General features: G+C 39.2%; 3 protein-coding genes across 3 annotated transcripts; 1 reads left to right on the top strand and 2 right to left on the bottom strand.

The window, feature by feature from the left end:
• Positions 1–153: 153 nt before the first annotated feature.
• On the bottom strand, positions 154–5,567 carry LOC110051196 (rho-related protein racA-like). Its single transcript, XM_020757220.2, has 5 exons — positions 5,019–5,567; positions 4,063–4,283; positions 2,389–3,095; positions 1,559–1,804; positions 154–1,157 (listed from the first exon to the last, which is right to left on the bottom strand). Exons 1-5 carry the CDS (start codon positions 5,474–5,476, stop codon positions 906–908), a joined length of 1,884 nt encoding a protein of 627 aa, XP_020612879.2. The 5' UTR covers positions 5,477–5,567; the 3' UTR covers positions 154–905.
• A 1,804-nt stretch (positions 5,568–7,371) lies between these two features.
• On the top strand, positions 7,372–12,272 carry LOC110051036 (clavesin-2-like). Its single transcript, XM_020757011.2, has 3 exons — positions 7,372–8,342; positions 10,085–10,195; positions 10,874–12,272. The coding sequence occupies exons 1-3, from the start codon at positions 7,755–7,757 to the stop codon at positions 11,102–11,104; spliced, it is 930 nt and encodes a 309-aa protein (XP_020612670.1). The 5' UTR covers positions 7,372–7,754; the 3' UTR covers positions 11,105–12,272.
• Positions 12,108–15,097, bottom strand: LOC110051015 (putative ATP-dependent RNA helicase DHX35). The gene has a single exon (XM_020756992.2). It carries the CDS (start codon positions 15,041–15,043, stop codon positions 12,935–12,937), a length of 2,109 nt encoding a protein of 702 aa, XP_020612651.1. The 5' UTR covers positions 15,044–15,097; the 3' UTR covers positions 12,108–12,934.
• Between the last annotated feature and the right edge of the window lie 9 nt (positions 15,098–15,106).

Here is a 15,106-nt window from a genome sequence, read left to right as displayed (position 1 = left end):
TAATATCACAAAGTATGAGGCCTACACAATAATGAGGTCTACCTGACTGAAAATATAGATTACGAATGAACTTATTATTCCTGGTTTAATGCCAAACACAATTTAAAGAATGTTACCCAACGTCATCAGGAACTAAAATTCGTGCAGCAAATATCAGCAATGCATGTGGTGAGATTTATTGAAAATAATAACTTTTTCATTAGAACTAACTACTGGGGTAGTACTATACAATTTATGAACATTTTGAATGATCCTGATGATCACAAGTCCCATAAGCTAAACAAAACAAAGACAAACACTGAGTTATTATTTAGGCTGCACTTTAAAAAATGGCTAATTACTATTTGATCAATGGATTTAAAAAGAAATATTGCTGCTTCAAATAAAAATATCCGAAATACTAAATCTGTAATAAAAAGATTTTACTTTCTACAATATGTACAAAAATATGTTTTTTCATTAGAACTAAATTCAGCGATTTGGTCTTTCTGAAATGTCAAGGATTGTTATTGAGCACTTTTTACAATCTCAAGATCTTAAATTGACTTTCTTTAGCGAAATAAAATACTGCATACAAAAATAACATTTCATTTTTTAAAAATATAGTTATGATTTTCTATGAGCAACACTATCACATATAAGAATTTTCAGGCACAGTTGATTCCCAGTTTTTTAAACCCTGGCAATTTTTCAAACATCCCGATAATTCAAACCAAAAGTCTTTTCCTTTCCTCAATCAAACACCGTAGTTTACCCCCAATTTCTCTAATTACCCCATTTTCCGTTTCCCTTAGAGGTTTGAAAAATTGGAATTCCACTGTATTTCAAATATTAGCAAGAGCAAGTATTAGTGTTCAACAACATTCAATGCTGTCTTAATAATGTCTTATTGTATGTTGATACTCCTATAAGATGGTACACTTGTGAGGCAAACAAGATTTTGCTTTCCGGTGCAGTTGTCTTTGGTTCAGTGAAATCCACTTGTCTTTAGATTCAAGAGTTCTCAAATAACCCTGAAGTGGCCTGGTGTGTTTTTCAAAGAACTGACTGTTTTCATTAACAACCAAATCCAGCTCTTTACCAAGTCCTTCAAATCTTGTGAAGTTTAAGGCAATGACGTAGAGGCACCACTCTGTTAACTGCTTTGCATTAAACATCTGTGAAAAAAAGTAAAAAAAAAAGTAAAGTAAACATTGTGTATTAAGTAAATACAATTTTACAAACTTATCTTGTTTGTGTAATTAATTATTTATTTATTTAAGAGCAGATTAAGAGGACGATTAGTCATACCAAGCAAGCAATAAATTACATTGTGCAGTGACTTATCTCAAATGGACCTCTTTACCAATGTCACGAAATATCAACAATTTTTGGACATACACAAAACACCAGCCCCATAGCTTATTCATCATGCTAAATTTAGTGTCTTTCAAACTCACGAAAATAATGGACCTTAAACTTGCCAATTTTAAAAATAAATTGGGCAACGGATTCTCAAAAAGCTAAAAACAAAATCACAAACAACTGTAATCTTTGGATTTAGCAAGTTAACACTAACTTTGGAGAAAGCCAGCACATCCAGCCATTCCTTGGCGATATTTTCACTGATTTGGGTTTGAATTATCTGCTGTAATCCTTTATGCATTTCATCTTCACAAATCTGTACCAGGTGCGGCAGACACAAGCGATCTGCAAGAACAAGTACGTTCTCAACAGGAATCTTGTCCAGGGTGGAACACTGGTCAGTGTACAGGTACTCCAGTACAGCTAAAAAGCTTTGGAAATCAACTCCAAGCAAAGGGATCTGAAAGAGATGAAGTCAAACACTTAGCACCATAGCAAACCAAATATTAGAAACATGAACTGTCACAGTCAAATCGGCTGAGGTGTTGCACCTCAATAAAGGCTAATGCTTAAATAATTTAACCTATTAATCCAATACTGTTTTATTTTTTTATTAAAGATCCCCCACAAAAGTTTTGAAATTGAGAGGCTCTGAAATGCAATTTTATGCATTCTCTTGGAGGTATTTCCTCAAAAAAAAAAAATCAGTTTTGGAAAAGGTCAAGACGCCAAGAATATTAAGGGATTATGAAGACTTTATTCCAATTTTTTTCCTACTGCACTAGGCTGAGCATAAAATGTATACCTCTCTAGCTACAGCCTTAACTGACCTGAGACAAGGACAGTCAAGGTTCAGTCACATTCCAAAAAAAAACTGACGTGTTTTCCCTAAATTTACTTTTACAACTCACACATATATTATTCCATGAAGTAGACAGCTCAGAAGTCGAAGTAGCCCATTTTTTAGCCAGTTGCCAGCACTAAATGAGAACCCTGTGACATTAAGTGAAGTCTCACAATTTGTAAATTCAGAGTGGAATATACCTGCGAACTTTTTCCTTCTCTGAAGTTTCCACCAAGTAGAGCAGCCAGAACAGGTGATCTTGCTTTCAGTACTGCCTTATGAGCAAATACCAGTTTGCCTTCCACAACAAATACCACATCAGAAAATGGAGTTGCTTTCTTGTCCAAAAACAGATCACATACGGATATCAGTGGTGGCGTGGGTTGACCAATAGTTTTTTTCTTTGTTTCAGTTGTCTTCTTGTCACCCTTGAGTTTAAGTAAATAATTACAAATATCCACTAATGGGGAAACTTTCAGTTTCTCTGCTGCGGTCAAAAGTTCTTTAATCCTGTCACATTCACTCTCCTCTGAAATTCCTACCTCACCCGAATATAAGAACTCTAGAATTTCAATGAAGGTTTCACGGGAAATCCAGTTCTTCAAAAGTATATATATCATACTTTGAGAGAAGGCTTTTGAGTAAACAGGGTCATTTTGTGCTTGCCGAGCAGACATGTTTTTAACCTCAAAAATATCCTTAAATTTTCTTAAGGTGTGTGCATCTTTGTCACAAATAACATCTTTAAAAGCTGACTGCTGTAGCCACAGCACAATCCGGTGGGCAGAAATGCTCTCACTCCCATCTTCAAATGTAAAGAGAACATCAGCGTTTTTGACATCCTTTAGGATTTCCTTGAAATCTTTGGCGTGCGTTGATTGATCAGCTTTAAATTTCGGAGGGGAACCTGAAAAAGATAACATTAAATAATGCTTAATGAATAGGAACAAAGACTTGCCAGCATATAGTACTTGATTAGTAGATCTTTGCAACGCTAAGTAATAATAAAGTAGTAATAGCCAGATTTAGCAGGACTGCACAAAGTGCAAGCTAACATGCAAGCCATTTCAGTAAGCCTAAATATTACAGTCTGTTAAGCTTGGATAGCACCTGGTTAGCCTAAATAGCCCCCAACCCTCCAGAAATTTTGTTGGCTTGTGGTAAGCCTTATAGCCAGTAGAATCACTGGCTCACATGACTCACATGGCTTGCTTGCAGCTTAGCTTAAATGACATTCCTGTTAGCCTAACTAGAACTCTGGTTAGTCTAAGTTAGCTTAATTAGCTTGTGGTTAGCCTTTTTATCAGGGTTAGGATCCTGGCTTGCATGGCTCACTTGACTCGTGCAAATTGTCCACACTCGATTTAATGACAAGTACGTGACTTTACAAGCACCCAATATTACTACCACTTGATCATAATAAAAGTAGTTGAAAAGGTTGTAAAATACAACATGATATATTGCAATATATCATAATTTGAAAAAACAACTTAAATGATATACATAAGGTGTTTGCTGTGCTTTCAATAAGATCCAACGCCTGCAAGAGCTCCAGTAGATATACTATTGAGAATTACCAGCAGTTGTTAAAAATTGACCCTCTAAAGGAAGTCACCGTGGGCAACTCCTCTGACAGGTGTTGTACCAACCACCTACGCTAAATCTCAGTGAAAGGACATTGTATATGTAGAGTTTGAAAGTAAACTCTCTCTTCGATATCAATGTTAATGCTTTACTAAACAATGTGCTGTGTAATCTATAAACAACACCATTGAATGAGGGGAGATGGGTAGAAGTTTCATTATACACTGAACTTGATTATAACATGACTACTGTTAAATAAAGATTGTTTATTCCTGTCCTCATGCACTTACTGATTGGTGGAAGCCACGCTGAGTCAAATTTATTGAACCGTCTAAATTTGCTTAAGTTTGCATGGCCCCCTTGTCTGTTAGTATGAGCCAGCTTGACAGCAGAATCAAAAGCTTTGTCCACATGTTCACCAGTCTGTGCACTTGTTTCTTGGTACAGGGAGCCCATCATCTGTGCCACAGCTTCTGCTTCAGAAACTGAGACAAACTTAATAGATCCACTCCTACAAATACAAAACAAATGAGATAGATTACTATTGGGGTGACTACATGTAGAATTATTTTAAGGTAAAGATAAAGTCTGCACACGAGCCAAGTTAGTGGCTCATCAGGCTGGAGTTTATCTTGGTTTCAGTAGCATGAAGTGACTAGAAGTATTTCTACTCCCCCCTAAACGGGATGCTAGTCCATTGCAGGGTTACCCCCCAGCATTAAATTCGCCGGTACCCACTTATACACCTGGGTGGAGAGAGGCACCGTGAGAGTAAAGTATCTTGCCCAAGAACACAACAAATGTCCCTGGCCAGGGCTCGAACCCTGACCACCCCCTGTTGAGTTGGAATGGAAGCATGAAGTTGGTGTATGTAGATAAACTGAAGACAAAATAGTCTTTATAAAGGTGGGGGAGGGGGGGAAGTTTACTCCTTGGAATTTTTGGTGGTATAGCGTCTCTTGGTTGTCTGAATCCTGATCCTACATGTCTTTCAGACCCAAATATGCCCCTTTTCTCACCCTGTTTGGTAAGCTGCAGTTTATTTCTGCTGTTTTGAAAGATGAATTAGACTTTTCTGATTTTCCAAAAACGCAACTACAACAATTTCAGATCAAAACTGATGTCACTTACGATAAACAGCTCAAAAACCATACTCTTTGGGGGAGGGGGCACATACCCCAAGTATTCCATAGCCTCAGGGGGAACCCTTGCCCCTTGTTCCCTCTGGGACGGAAACATCCCTCACCTTTCATTTTCAGCTCGTAGATCAGACTTTGTTCCAACAAAAAGTACTGGTATACCTGGTTGATACTTCTGAACTTCAGGTAGCCAACATTTTGTTATGTTGTTAAACGATTCGGGATTTGTGACGTCGAAACACAGCATAAACACATCAGCTCCAACGTAAGTCAGAGGTCTGACAGAATTGAAGATCCACCAGCCTCCGGTATCCCAGAGATTTGTCTGATAATTCCCGAGGCATTCAGTGTCGACATTCGTGAAATACGTCTCAAAAACTGTAGGTGAATACACTTTGGAAGGCTCGAAGGGCTTTTTGAACAGGCTATAGCCATCATCGGAAAAGGTCGCGTAAAGTTCTTGTGCTCGCGAAAGCAGCCATGTCTTACCCACTCCAGAGTCGCCAACAAGAACAATCTTGAGAGCGTTTTGCAAATGACGGTGCATGTGAAAAGCTGTGGCCATTTGTACAGCCGAGGTAACGTCTTGGCGAAGACATCTCCTGTCCAGTTTTGTACCTGTCCGTTTCAGTTCGTTTTATACAAGACTCAATGCCAAATATAACCAACCAATGAAATCACAGCTGATCACAATGCAGGGGTCCATTGAGGGTAAAAGCCCGGAAATGACGTCATCATCTTCTTTTACTCCCATTGTTTTCAATATTGAGTATCGAAAGTAATCAGGCAATTACTTATGGTTTTGGTTTTGGTTTTACTACGGTTTGAATTTCCTGATTAGTCTAACTGGTACCTGGTTTGGTTTAATTTGACTACAAATTTTAGCACCCTAAAACTAACCGACACTATTGCCGCGGGCTATCGTTTTTCTTCCTGCTTCCTAGCCGGACCATTACTTAATGCAAACGGTAACACTTCATTATGTAAACAGGAAAGCATTTTCACTTCCGGTATTTTTACGCCATTTCTGAGTTGCCTTGAGCCTCTGTTTGAAAAAGAGTCTTCGTGCAAAACCATTCATATGAAAATGGTTTGATTTGCATGAAAATGAACCTGTAAGCGGAATACATTTTTATATGTCTTTGAATGGTTTCGCGAGAAGACTCGTTTTGACACAGCCAAACGGCAACTGGCTTATTTCAAATTAATTTTTGTAATTAAACCTGTTTTGCTTATTCTGGGAAAGTAAGCGTAATATGTTAGTTTTTAAAGGAGCTACGTCACGTGATCTCTAGATTTTTCTTATGTGAAGGTCGCATTTAGTTTTTTGGACTTAGGCCCAGTTCAGACGCCGAACTTTTCATGAGCCGAACTTAATTCGACTTTGGAGCGACCCAAATTATCAAAAGTACACCTGTTGATTTCAGTCGTGGAACTTAATTCGCCAAACTTTATTTAGTTTAAACTAAATCACATCGAAATGTCAGCGATTTTAGGGCAAAGTTAAAACTGCTTGGAAAATACGTTATAATAATTTATGCATTAGGTTCGGCTCATGAAAAGTTCGACGTCTGAATCAAAGTCGTTCCAAAGCCGAAATTCCCGGCTGAGCTAGGCGGGAAGAACGGTTGGGCCGTTCCAAATTCAACTAGCCGTTCTTAATTGATTCAAAAAGCCGAACTTTTCATGTACTTTATGCAATGTATTCGGTTCGGCTCATGGAAAGTTCCGCGTCTGAACTGGGCCTTAGTTGCTCTATTTCATGGATTGGAACGTTATGATTATTTTTATTATTATAACATTTTTGTAACTATTATGATCTATTTATATTATTTTTACGGGAATAAGGAAAGATTTAAAAATTGTTAAAACTTGTTTGGGAAGGGAATCTAAGAGGCATGATTTTTAAACGTTCATTCTTCAATGTTCGGGTGGGAAGTTAACTTTTTAAAGTAGAAATAACTTATGGATTTCCTAGACTGTTCAGAGCCTCTCTATTTCTCAACGCACTCGATGGAAAAAGCCAAACGAAGAATATTTATTTCGGTCCCCACCCCCTATCCCGTCAAGTCTCCCGTTTTGCGCTGGCGTCCAGTTCTCCCGCAATTTCTACTCGCGCGTTCAACGATCGACAACCCCCCGGTGAGGAAAACATTCATGCCCCAGAAAATTGCCCAACCCCCTTTAAAAAAAACTAACGGTCGTCCCTTGCATAATTTCTAAAGCAGCAGTCAGGATGAAATATTTAGTCGACGTATAAAAGTCAATTAGATAACACAAATGAATACTTTTGAAATCATCATTGACATCGTTCCATTCTGAGGGATAACAGTTTAGGCGCGAAAGAACCTTTGGAGGCGTTGCTAAGGCTTACTGCTCGTTTGACTAACCAAGCACGAAAAAATTTTGCATCAATCAACTAACAATGAATATACATAATTTATTTTTGGAAAAGTGGTTGATATCAAACGAATGCAATCAAACAAAAAGACAGGACAATAGAGGTAGAAGTCCAGAAGTTTCGGGTAGATCTTCAGTAACCTAGCAGCCTGTTGGTTCTCTCTTTGTTCTGCTCTGAAAATTTTAAAGTCTTGCTGTTTCAATTTACACAAGTGCTATTGATCAGTGTAGCAGAAAAACAAAAGAGATTCTTTACGATTCCTCTGGGAAAACTATGAACATGTTTAGAATCTAGCTGATCACAATGCATGGTTAATTTGGTTGAACTTGGCAAGGCTATGTTGATATATATCGGACTGACTGACTGATCACATCACAACCAGAAGAGCGCGGTATTTCTCAGGAGGTTATAACCCCTCGTGTTTTTGCTGTGAATAAGCGGCATGGATTACCCTAACAGTTGCCAAACTTCGGAACAATTTACACAGCAGATGGAAGGCACGCAAGACGACCACAAGGAAGGACTTCAAAATCGACACGAAGACAAAATTATAGCATTCCGCTCAAGAGTCAATCAAACTATGAATAACAATGATTTTCTGCACCTTACACGGGGCGACGAGGACGATTTTCTGTTGCTCTTCCTACGAGCGCGCAGATATAACGTGGAAGAATCATTCAAACTTCTATGTAACTACATCGAATTCCGCACCAGAAATGCCTCCGTTTGTCAAAACCTCTCAGCTTGGCAGCTTCATCATGTTATAGAAGACGGTTTCCCGTGTGTTCTACCCTACGGCAATCAGAATGGTGCAAAGATGCTTGTTATTTTCGCTGGCAGCTGGGATACCGACACTTATGGCACTGAAGAAATTTTGAAGGCTTTTATTTTGAGCATGGAACGCTTGATTGAAAACGACGATACTCAACTCAATGGAATTGTGATTATTGCTGATTTTTCGGGCTGGACTGCTACTCAAGCATCCCGTTTGTCCTTGTCTTTTATTCGTCAAGTCTTCGCTATGTTTCAGGTAAGTTTAGGCCTCATAATCAAGGCCAGACATTAAGACCGGAAAGCTGCGTGTAGTTCGTATTTAGCTGTCGGGAGCAGTTTTCGTACGTGTGGAGGAGTCACAGAACTGACACTAAGTAATAATTAAGACATGTAATCCAAGACATTTTTTTCTGTGTGAGTGGGGCTACTGTGAATGTTCCAATAGGAATCGATCTTGATACAGTATTCATTATTTTTTAGGTTTAATCTAGTGTCTATAAAAGATCTATGGCGCACGTTTTCTATTTCTTTTGGATTATTCACGGCGCCTATTGTGTGCTAGGGGGGGCATGCAATTTATGAGGAAATAGTACAAACAATTTCTCAATAGAACTTGAAGATAGTGGCTGTATAAACGGGTTGAAATTATAAAGGATTATACAGGGCAGATTTCAGTAAGAATTTTGGCTTTTAAAGGTATTAACAGGGTGGCCGCATTAACGTTTTTTTTTTAATAAGAAAATGTATGGGCGTTTCGCCGAGGCAGAAAAAGTGGCCATAGTAACGAGGTGACCGTATTAACTAGGCATCGTGAGGGGGGGTTCCTCTGTACATACATATATCTTTTAGTTATTGCACGCGATGTTATTGGTCAATAGACGGTATTCGTATTCTCTGTAACTAGCTGGCAACTGAGGCTAATGCGGTCTTTCAACGCAAATGGCATTAATCTCTTCCCGCATGAGCCTCCATTTCAAGCTAGTTCCAGTGCAATTACGAGAATACGGTCAATAGGCCCTTTGCAGCTAAGCCATCACGTGACCTACTTTTCATAAAATTATGGGTTATAACTTAATAAATGCCAGAAATGGGAAAAGCATGTCAAAAATATCAAAATGGCCAAGTTTGAGGCCCCCATCATTAAGGAATGAGATTTTATGACAGTCTGAATTTTTAAAAGAATAAGAAGATTTGTATGGAAAAAGTTGTTGGAGAGCAAGGTCTTGCTCTCCAGCAACATTTTCCATACAAATCCTCTAAATTTTGCAAAAATTCAAGCTGTCGTATAAACTTACTCTTTAATGCCAAGGGCCTCAAACTTGGCCATTTTGGTATTTTCGATGCGCTCTCTCCATTCCTGGCATTCTTTAAGTTATAGCCCATAATATGAAAATTTTCTTGGAAAAATTTGGTCACGTGACCCCAACTGCAAAGGGCCTATTGAGCGGGCCGTATACTACTGAAAGGTCAGCTAAAACGTGAAGCTGTTTTGTAACACGTTCATGGCAAATAAACGAGTAAAATGCTTTCTTTTTTCTATGAAATTTTGACGATTTACGCTCTTGGCGTAAGTCAGTAATATGAATGAGTTCTTCGGCTTGACTTGAAACGGTTTTTCGAACCCGCAGACACACAGCAGAGATAAGACACAATAAATTTCTTGCTGTAACCTCGTTTCCTCGGTTCGTACAGTAATTTACAGATTCTCGGTCCGTAACTTACAGTATGGACCTACAAAGAACTCGGTTATCAAGAGCTATTTATTGACAGGGACACCCGACGGATTAGTTAATACATCACTGCAGTCAGTTCCGTTTCTACGTAGGTTTTACAGTCTACAAATAGCTACAAATGCAAGAATTGTTTCATGGCCTGAATGATAAGTTTTATGTTCACTTATTTTAACTACTCGTTTGATTCTTTTTTGAATCAATAAAGAAACTATTTATTTAAAACACCAAACCATAATTACAACCCATGGTTGCTTTGTCATTTTAGGATCATTACCCGGCACGATTTGTCGGATTCCATTTCGTGAACGAACCGTGGTATGTGAAAGCTGGTTTAACTTTACTGAAACCTTTCATCCAAGAGAAGATGTGGAAAAGGGTAAGCTGAAATGCGTTCTTTAGTATCTAATATCTCCTCAGGGAACTCGACATCAGGGCAGCTTCTAGGGTTCCAATAGAAGTTTTATTTTATGGAAACAGCGTTCTGTGAATCGACACAGACAATTACAAGACGATTTGACGTCCGAGACTTACGTATCTTCGTCAGATTCTTTTTTTACTAGAAAAAAAAAAAAAAGAAAAAAAAAAAAACGAGCTCGGAAACAGAAAGAGAAGAGAGAAGGAAGTGAGAGAAAATTAAGGAAGGAACGGTGAAAAGGTCTAAAAAGAAACCAACAAAGAGTCTGTCATGTTTTAATATGAAAGGAAAGGAATGAAGCTTGTGAAGCAAGTAGCAAGTATCAGGGTTTTCGGAATATTGGCAGCGCGATAATTTGGGCGTGGACAACAAAAATAAGAGTAGGGGGAGGGAAAAGGGGGAGCTTACGCGCTTTAAGGTATATTGCAAGTTTTTCGTGTCGAGTGAATCCATAGTAAAGGTTGGTAGTGTGGAGGTGCGTTATCAGAGGTCACGTGCTCAAAGATGGGGAGGGGAAATCGGTGAAGTTGGGCCTCTTCTTGCTTCTATTTGGGGGAGGGGGTTCTTTCTTTGGTCTTCAGCCTAAGAACTGGTCCTTTCTTCCCCATTAAGATTGATTCCTTCTCTTAATTTTTCTAGATACATGTGCATGGTAACAACATGACGACACTTCACGACCATTGTCCTCAAGATATTCTCCCTGCGGAGTTTGGTGGAAATAAACCAGCGGTGAACCGTGAATACTGGGCGCGAGTATTGCTGGATTCCGAGAAAACGAATGGGGGTCACGTGTACGGAGAGAACCCATTTAAATGGTCACTCAATCAAGAGATAGACGAGGAAGAAATTCCGCACGTGATATCTGCGTGATTAGTCGGAGAAAACCCACATAATGGCCACTCAAGCTGGACGTGAACCAAGCAAGAAATGTCAGAAATCCTGCACGTTATAACAACGTGACCACAAATTAAGCTAGCGCGTAGGTAATTAGTGACGAATGCAGAGGAAATAGCGATTCATATACAGCATGCAAGGGGAGGGTCAGAACAGTTTTAACGTTATTTTTGGAAGGGTCACTAACAAGGCGCGAAATACTATATCGTATGCAGTCTACGTCAATTGACGAAAAATATATCTATGAAAACTTTGTTAAAATAGCTTTGATTGGCTTTAAATCTTCTATCGGGTATCTTCAAAAAGACATATTGTACGGTAACTAATCAACAAATCCGACGGATATTTTGCGCAATGTTTACAACACTTCTTATTCATGAAAACATTTTCTAGTTCCATGGGATTGTGGGGGCAATTTATAATGCGACAACCTCTAAGATCGCTTTTTATATTATTTATAATCGAAGAGCAGCCTAGTGAGTTTTTAAAAATATTCAAATCTAAGAGTTGTAGAGTTAAAACAAAATGTAAAACAGTTAAACTGTCTTTGCCCCTGTTGTGTTGTAGGAATGTAATTTGGAGACTTTTTTCAGTTGTTATGGGAAATTTTACCGTTTTTAGCGTTTAAGGTTTCAGCATTTTATGTTTTATTAACAGGGCGGCGCAATCTTTTCAGTTCCAATTCTTACCGTGTATAAATTAAATAAAGGCTATTTTAGCGTATCACCAAAGGTATGAAAGGAGCTAGAAATCTTCCCTCTGCTATCCATTCCTCTTGCGGCTTTGCAATTTAACTGCTAGCTAAGAAGGGTGTTTAGCTTTGAGAGTTTTCTTTGTTATACATTTTTAATTTGTGAATAATTTTTTTTACAATAAACTAGCTAGCGCAATTGCAATTATATCACAAGAATTGGGAAGTGCTGTGAACGAGTGAAATGTTATTTTTCTTGGATTGGTTCTCAACACTATCAGCACACTATTTGCAGAATATTTTGATCAACATTTTATTGGTTAATATTGTAACGCACTTGATTACTTCTCACTATTTGGATCATTTGTTAAAGAATTGCGAAGTTGATTGCCATGTATATATAATATCGTTGAATAGCAGCTATATGAGAATAAAGTTATCTTCTTCAGTAAATTATTTGGTTTTAAAAATCTCAGAATAATAAGTATTGCATCAATTAACAAGTGTGAAGTTGGTCTTTTTTCACATGCACTGGCAAAGTTATGGTGAAAAGGTCCAAAAAGAATGGATAATGGTGTTTCACTCTCTTCTTTCTTTTTGGGTTTGCTTGCTCAGTCATTATGGTAAGGTCTTGGTTTGAGATTTTTCTGTTAAGACAGAATGTTCCACCCTAATAAGTTGTTTATTATGTGGCTGTTTGCTTTGTTTTTGCATGCTTGCAATCTGCCCGTTGGCATTACGCGAGAATAATGTCTTAAAGTTGCCCAATCAGCGCATGCATTATATCGGCCACAAAAACAAGCCATACAATAAAACATGATACTGATAAAGTTTCAGCTTGGAAGGTAGAAGAGAAAGTAGATAGTTGCTATAGAGATAAAACTGATTCAAACGCAAAGGTAAGTTCTGTTGCACACAGCGGAGCCCCCAACTTGAGACCACCGAAATAACACAGCCACTTTGTAGCCTGAACAAAAGATTCATTGATTATTTTAGTTAAGAATCCTGTTTATTAAGCATAGCTGGTTGAATTGGGTATCACTGTTAGTAGTAGCTCTTAAAAATTAGAAAGCTAATCATAGTCAAAATAGTCCTAGGTGAAAGCCTTTGTTCATTTAGATATGTTTGGCTCTCTTAGCCGCAATCTCTCGTTCAGTTCCAAACTCATAGTATTGAGGAGCCAGCGTGTACAGCCATGATGGATCAATTGCAGTGACATCCCGCATGTATTCCTTGGAAGTCTGAAGCACTTCATGGTACACCACCCACTGTGGTGGTGTTTCAGTATAAAGAACTGACGTCGGGTGGATGTACAATGGGTGGTCATCTCGCACCGTGCGATAAGACCCTGATGGATGTAATCGAGCAGCATTAGCGAAGAATCCACTTACGACACACTGGCAAATTGAATCAACATCACCGTCACAAGACACTAGTGGAACTTTAAATTGCAAGAGAAGTTTTTTGAACTGCTCTCGAATTTTAAGGGCATGACACAGACCCTTGTAGTTCAGGAAGTTCTCATGACACCACCTTGAGCTCTTCTTGTACTTAACAAAGGCCTCATAGACATTTAATAGGGTAACATGGTCTCCTTCATGAACAGAAAATTTCCTCTTGGCATTGTCGGCTGCAGCTTTCTGTCTGCTAGGGGCGAGGAAGATGTTCTGGATCTGAAGCATGGCGGCAATTGTCAGGATTTCCTCTGAACAACCAAAATCACCTGATGACAGAAGCATTTTGGCAATCATTGGATCAGTGGGAAATTCTGCCATGTTTGTTCCCAATGGATCAACCAGCTTTCCATGTTGATCGACTGCTCCTAATGCATACAACAGCTCCAGCCCACGGATCATGCTCTGTGCAGGAGGACGAGCTGGGAAGTTGAAACGAAGCAGGTTATCAATTCCCAAACACTTCAATTGCAGCATAACTGAGGCCATGTTGCATCTTTGCATTTCAGCCACTGTAGAGGGTTTGAGAGCAAGGAAGTCTAGTTCTGTGTACAGCCTGTATACCTTTCCTGATCTCACACGGCCTGCTCGGCCAGCACGCTGTTTCGCTGATGCTTGTGACACTGGTACTACAACTAAACTTTCCACTCCCACTTTTGGAGAATAAGCTCGCAGCTTCACAAAACCACAGTCAACGACATACACTATTCCATTTATGGTGATAGAGGCTTCTGCAATGTTTGTCGCAACTACCACCTTCCTAGTGTTGTGTGGAGTTGGCTTGAAAACAAGCATCTGCTCTGTGTGTGGAAGGCCACTGAACATGGGAAGTACTTTGAGATATTGTGACCCTTTGTGCAAGGCTCTGGCTCTGTCAATCAACTGTGAGACCACAGTTTCGACTTCTTCTTGACCAGTAACAAATGCAAGAATGTCACCATGAGGTTCCTCCTTGTGTATACCCATGACAGTATCAACTGTTGCTTTTAAGTAATCAGGAACAGGGCTTAGGGTGTAGTGTATATCAACAGGATAGGAACGCCCTTTCACCGACAGTATTGCAGCAGTGTCTTTGCTACGATCACTGGTGATGTTGGTGTTGAAAAAATCTCTAAACATCTCTGCATCAAGGGTGGCTGATGAAATGATGATCCTGAGATCTTTTCGCTTTTTCTTAATCTTCTTTAAGAGCCCTATCATAATGTCAGTATGCAGCGTTCTCTCATGTGCTTCGTCTAACATGATCACACTGTACTGCGACAACAGCGGGTCACTCATTGTCTCTCTCAGTAGCACACCATCTGTTACAAATTTCATGCGTGTTCTTTCTGGATTACAGCAGTCATCAAATCGAATTGAATAACCCACTTCTTCTCCCACAAATGACCCTCTCTCCTCTGCTACCCTGGTTGCTACAGTAACAACTGCAACTCTACGAGGTTGTGTTATGCAAACTTTCCATTTTCCAGCTGTCCAACCACTCTCGTGCAAATACTGTGGAATCTGCGTCGATTTTCCGCAGCCTGTCTCTCCTACGACAATGACAGTCTCGTATTTCTCTAGCAGATACAAAATGTTTGTTCTGTGCATGAAAATTGGCAGCCTCTGTCTTTGAAGGGTGATAGACAGGGAGCTGTTAGGATTATAGATCGCTGACTCAGAAGTATCATCACCACTTATAGGCCTTTCGGTCGCAATAACGCTATTAGGTTTTTCCGTATCTGGCTTCCAAAAACGTGGTTTCAAACTTTGAGCCGCGTTCGCCGCCATCTTGAATGTTAAGTCGAGGGAACGAAAATTTTGCGCATGCTCTTCAGAGGTGACCGCTACTGA

The sequence above is a fragment of the Orbicella faveolata genome, unplaced genomic scaffold (genome assembly GCF_042242905.1).
Source record: "Orbicella faveolata isolate gen_17 unplaced genomic scaffold, um_ofav_v1 contig_34, whole genome shotgun sequence".
Lineage (NCBI taxonomy): Eukaryota > Metazoa > Cnidaria > Anthozoa > Scleractinia > Merulinidae > Orbicella > Orbicella faveolata.
This window is presented reverse-complemented; position numbering and strand designations above follow the sequence as displayed.